Raw genomic sequence first — 5,846 nt, 5'->3', positions numbered from 1 at the left:
AATAGTTAGCTTGGGTTGTTTATGTATGGAGACTAAAGACAGATAGTGAGAAAGAAAGTTAGTTCAAGTTATTTATGCTAAAATAAGATACTAAAAACAGGAGATGATGTCAGGGCATAAACAACTTGTAAATAGGGTGACCTTTAAAATGATTGGTTGGTTCCTTCACCCCCTCCTAGGGTTCTGAGGTTTTCTGGTATAAAAGAGGCTTACTGCCTATCAATAAATGAGTTCTTGCTTGACTTGACTCCCCACTGCATCTGATTGTCTCCGGGTAAGAGGGAGGCTGGGGAACGGGTGAGCAGTGTGTGCTTACCTTTCCTCGGTTCCAGGCCACCTCTTCACAGATGACCTAAGTTCCCGGTGGGGCAGGTCCCCACAACTATCCTCTGGACATGTCTGTAGGGAATTATGTTGATTAGGTAATTGTGGAAGGCCCACCCAATGTGAGTGGCACCATTCCCTGGCTGGGTCCTGAACTGTTATAAAGGAGAAAGTGAGCTGAGCACAAGCCTGAACGCTATCTTCTGTCTGAAGGTGGATGCAATGTGATAAGATGCTCCAAGGTCCTGCTACTTTGACTTCTCCACTATAATGGGCTGTGTCTTGAGCTATAAAAACCCTTCCTGGAATACAGTCCTGGAGCTGGAGAGATGACTCAGTGGTTAAGAGCACTGGCTGCTCTTGCAGAGAACCTGGGTTCTATTCTCAGCACCACACAGTGGCTCACAACCATCTGTAACTCCAGTTCCAGGGAATCCAATGCCCTCATCTGGCCTCTGTGACACCAGGAATGTGGTGCACATACATTCATGCCACCATAAGGCTTATACACATAAATAAAGATGATCTTTGTTTTGGGTTGGAGAGATGACTCAGCGGTTAAGAGCACTGACTGCTCTTCCAAAGGTCCTGAGTTCAATTCCCAGCAACCACATGGTGGCTCACAACCATCTGTAATGAGATCTAGCCTGCAGGCATACATGCAGGCAGAACACTATATACATAATTAATAAATCTTAAAAAAAAAAAAAAAAAAAAAAAGCGCTGACTGCTCTTCCAGAGGACTTGGGTTTGAGTCCCAGCATCCATATGGTGGCTCACAACCATCTATATAACTACAGTTCCAGGGGCATGACCTCCTGCATACATGTAATGCACATACATACACTCAGGCACCTACACAAACAATATATTTTAAAATTTTTAGCTGGGCAGTGGTGGTGCATGCCTTTAATCCCAGCACTCAGGAGACAGCAGCAGGCAGATCTCTGAAGTCAAGGCCAGCCTGGTGTACAAAGTGAGTTCCAGGATGGCCAGGGCTACACAGAGAAGCCCTGTTTCAAAAAATCAAACAAGCCGGGTGGTGGTGGCGCCCGCCTTTAATCCCAGCACTCGGGAGGCAGAGCCAGGCGGATCTCTGTGAGTTCGAGGCCAGCCTGGGCTACCAAGTGAGTTCCAGGAAAAGGCGCAAAGCTACACAGAGAAACCCTGTCTCAAAAAACAAAAAAAAGAAAAAAAAAACAAACAAAAATTAAAGAAAAGAAACTACACCCGAGGCTGCCTGTTGACTCTGCCAAGCCATCCTCTTGCCTCCGTGTCTAAAAAGTTGGTGCAGTTACAGTATTGGTTTAATAGAGTTTTATGATTCTGTGTGATAAAGCCTGGAGTGTGCTTATTATACTATGGGGCACTTTTAATATATGGTTATTGTCCGCATGAGCAGGGTTTGTGTATGTTTTTTATTTTTTGTTATTGTGCATGTGCATGTGTGGACTCACATGACATACCAGGTCAGGAGACAATTTGTAGTTATTTCTTTCCCTTCAGGTAGGTTCCAGGGATCCAGTTTGGATCTCCAGGCTTGTGCTGCAAGTGTCCCACCAACCTGTCTTGTTTCCTTTCCATTCTTCGTGTGTGTTTGTGTGTGTGTTTGTCATAAGACCCCTGTGGAAGTGAGGCAACTTCAGGAGAGTCAACGTTTTCCTTCCACCATATAGGTCCCACGGATGGAACCCAGGGCAGGCATGGCAGCAAGGGCCTTTAGCCACCTACCAAGGCATCTCATTCTCCTGCTTTGTGTCAAGGTCTTGCTGTGTTTCCCTAGCTGGTCTGGCTCAGCCCTCTCTAGGTAGATCTAGCTGAACTTGCCTCTACCTCCTAATACAGGCGTGCACCGTCGTGCCTAGCTCATACAAGTTCTGAAAAACACAAGTAATGTACAGTACTTGTAAATGGACCAGAATAAAATAAACACCAGCGAATGGATACTGGTGTTGTAGAAATTAAGTATGCTTACACACACACACACACACATTTTTTTTTTTTTAAGAGCAGTATAACGTAGCTCTGGGGGCCTAGAACTCACAGATTTCCCTGATTCTACCTTTTAAATGCTGGGATTAAAGGCGTGTGCCACAATACCAACATATTTTTATTTTTAATTACGTGTATATATGTGTTTGTGCGCGGATCCCGTAGAAACTGGAGTTAGTTGTAAGCCTGAGTCCTCTCTCGGGTCTTTAAAAAAGAAATGCCAAAAAGTTAATGGTAACGTCTTCACTAAAATACTTCAATTTTTCTGTATATTTGAAAGGGTTCCTAACCTAAAACTGGTGGGAAATTATTGTGGTGTGCTCCGGGGGCCGCCATTTCTTTTGCTTTCGAACATAAAAGATACTCAGACGATGAGCGAGATCGTGGTGAACCGGGCACGGTCTCCGGACGGGAAGCTCTGCTCCTGGAATGCCACCGAGGCCTGCTTGCGAAACGCCAAAACCTCGAGAGCGAGGCCGCGGGCCCAGCCAGGCTGCAGGGCAGGGCGGGCGCGGCCCTCGGCGGCGGAGAGGAGGCCGGCGGGGGCCAGGGCCGTCCCCGGCCAGCACGAGCTCCGGGCGCGCAGGACCTCCAGGAGGGCGGAAGCCCGGAGCGTCGGATTTCAGAGCGGGGCGGGGAGTCGCCCGCGCGGCCCGCAGCCAGCCCACAGCCCTCGCCCCGAGCAGGCGCGCGCGCCATGGGCATCTCGGGCCGCGGGAGCGAGTGGAGGATGCTGGGAAGGAGGTAACATGGCCTCCGGCGGCGGCGGCGGCGGAGCCGAGGAGGGTCTACAGCGGGACCGGCTGCAGCTCCCGCTCCCCGCGCAGCCCACGGCCCGCGCCGAGGAAGCCGAGGGCGCCCGCGAGAAGATGGGCTGGGCGCAGGTGGTGAAGAACCTGGCGGAGAAGAAGGGCGACTTCCGCGAGCCGCGGCGGCGCGACGAAACGGGCAGCGGTGAGAGTGGCGGGCGAGGCAGCCCCGCGGGCCTGGCCGCGCCGAACCCCGACGACTTCCCGCCTGCCGCCCGCGGGGACCCCAAGGGCCGCCGTAGAGAGCCTGCGGGCGAGCTGGCAGACGCTGGCGGCAAGAAGGGAGCGGGAGACGCGAGTCGAAGGAAGAAGGCCGAGGTGGCGGCGGCGGCGGCGGCGGAGCAGGAGGAGCCGGAGGAGGAGGAGGCGGCCATGGCGACCCCCGCCAAGCCCGGCGCGACCGAAGACGCAGCTGCAGAGAGACCAGTCCAGGACGAGCCTCCAGAGCCTCCAGCCGCCGGGCCGGGCAAGGGCCGCTTCCTCGTGCGCATCTGTTTCCAGGGAGACGAGAGTGCCTGTCCGACCCGGGATTTCGTGGTGGGCGCGCTCATCCTGCGCTCCATCGGCATGGACCCCGACGACATCTACGCGGTCATCCAGATCCCCGGCAGCCGTGAGTTCGACGTGAGCTTCCGATCCGCCGACAAGCTAGCCCTGTTTCTCCGCGTCTACGAGGAAAAGCGAGAGCTGGAGGACTGCTGGGAGAACTTTGTGGTGTTGGGGCGGAGCAGGTCCAGCTTGAAGACCCTCTTCATCCTCTTCCGGAACGAGACCGTGGATGTGGAGGACATCGTGACCTGGCTCAAGCGCCACTGCGACGTGCTGGCCGTGCCCGTGAAAGTGACCGACAGGTTTGGGATCTGGACCGGGGAGTACAAGTGCGAGATCGAGCTGCGCCAGGGGGAGGGCGGAGTGAGGCACCTGCCCGGGGCCTTCTTCTTGGGAGCCGAGAGGGGCTACAGTTGGTACAAGGGGCAGCCCAAGACGTGCTTCAAATGTGGTTCTCAGACCCACATGAGCGGCACCTGCACGCAGGACAGGTGTTTCAGGTGCGGGGAAGAGGGGCACCTGAGCCCTTACTGCCGGAAGGTCATCGTGTGCAACCTCTGTGGCAAGAGAGGACACGCCTTCGCCCAGTGTCCCAAAGCAGTTCACAATAACGTGGCAGCTCAGCTCAACGGCGTGGCAGGGCACTGAACGCGCGTCTGCCTGCCGGGGTGAACACACAGCCAGCTTACCCTTAAGTGCCAGAACTTTTTTTTTTATTTCTAAAAGACCATTTTTTATCTTTTTGGAAGGAGATATTTCTAAAACCTAACAGACTTTCTCTCTGTGCCTTTTTAAAACTATGTGTGCCCCTTTTCAGCCTGTTTGAAAAGGACTATTCAGAACTGTAACGTGCAGATATGTCGCCTGTCGGTCCGTGCCCCCCTTTTTATTCTCCCGTTTTGCATTTGTTTTGGTACTTGTCGACACCCTGTCCCCCTCTGTACTTTTTACTACCTCTCTCCTCATCCATGTCTCATTAGAAGATTTTTTCCGTTTGGGCTGCCTTGCTCATTTTTATGCCTCAGTCCTGGGTACAGGGCCCAACGCGGGACAGGCGTTCGACCCAGTGTTCATTGAATCAAAAATGTCGACTACCCTGTCAAGAGTGCCTACCTTGTGCAGCTCTCCGCTGGGCTCGTTTGCTGCTTCTGTGTGATAGGAAACTGTGAAAACAGTGTTGCTGGAAGTGTGTAATCCGAATAAGCTCTGAAAGGGGGCCAGGGGCCTCTCGTGGCACAAAAACCTATCTCCTTTGTGACAGCTCCTTGTGGCTCAGAAGCCATGTTTCTGTAGGAGCGTGGAGCCTAGACAGTTCTGCTGGGAAAGACCCAAGAGGTGGTTTTTCTTGGATTTTCTTTGGGGGAGCTTGCTTTTTTTGTGTGTTTTGATTTGACACAGGGTCTCACTGTGTAGCCCTGACTGGTTTGGTACTGGCACCATTCCTGGACCAGGCTGGCTTCAAACTTACAGTGATCCTCTCACCTCTGCCTCCCTGAAGGATGTTTTAAATTAACCCCTTGGTTTTACAGCAGATGAAATGACCCCGAAGTTAAATGACTGGGTCAAAGTACACAGCGGTGTGGTGCCTCAGACTGTCCACAGTAGAGTCCACTGCCCCCATACCTGGTGCTCATTCCACTACCTCTCACACTTCACAACAGCCTCCTTGTCACTGGTGGGCCAAGGAAGTCTGTCTGCAGGGTGATGGTCCCAGCATGAAGCTGAGACACCGTCCCCTGAAAGAGCAGAAGGAGAAGCCTGTCTTGCCACTTCATAGTAAGGGAGCTAGGGAAAGGCCCGGTGAACACACTCCAGGCTGCGTGCATGCATCAGTCCTTGGAGTGAGTTCCACATCTTCAGTGGTCCACTGTCACTGTCAGCAGTGAGAAATGGTTCCCCTCAGGAAAGAATCTTGCCAGATGTTTACATTTGCACCTCTGCCTCATCTACTAGGAACCCCAGAGAAGCTGGAGAGAGCTCATCGGAAACCTTTAACCTCTGACCCTCCGGAGAAAGGTGGTTTTAACCCAGAATCATGAGTGAGCTGTGAACTCAAAAATGTTCTTGGGGAAACAGGCCAAGACAGAGGGTCAGCTGACTGTTACCAAGTAAAGTGAAGACAGTCAGCTGCTTTTCTCAGTGTGTGTCTACTCTTTGCTGTTTTGCTATTTT

At 52.5% G+C, this 5,846-nt stretch overlaps 1 protein-coding gene across 1 annotated transcript; it reads left to right on the top strand.

Moving 5' to 3' along the window:
• Positions 1 to 2,924: 2,924 nt before the first annotated feature.
• Zcchc3 (zinc finger CCHC-type containing 3) lies at positions 2,925 to 4,522 on the top strand. Its single transcript, XM_059259670.1, has one exon. It carries the CDS (start codon positions 3,066 to 3,068, stop codon positions 4,320 to 4,322), a length of 1,257 nt encoding a protein of 418 aa, XP_059115653.1. The 5' UTR covers positions 2,925 to 3,065; the 3' UTR covers positions 4,323 to 4,522.
• Positions 4,523 to 5,846: the final 1,324 nt, after the last annotated feature.

The sequence above is a fragment of the Peromyscus eremicus genome, chromosome 4 (assembly GCF_949786415.1).
Source record: "Peromyscus eremicus chromosome 4, PerEre_H2_v1, whole genome shotgun sequence".
Lineage (NCBI taxonomy): Eukaryota > Metazoa > Chordata > Mammalia > Rodentia > Cricetidae > Peromyscus > Peromyscus eremicus.
This window is presented reverse-complemented; position numbering and strand designations above follow the sequence as displayed.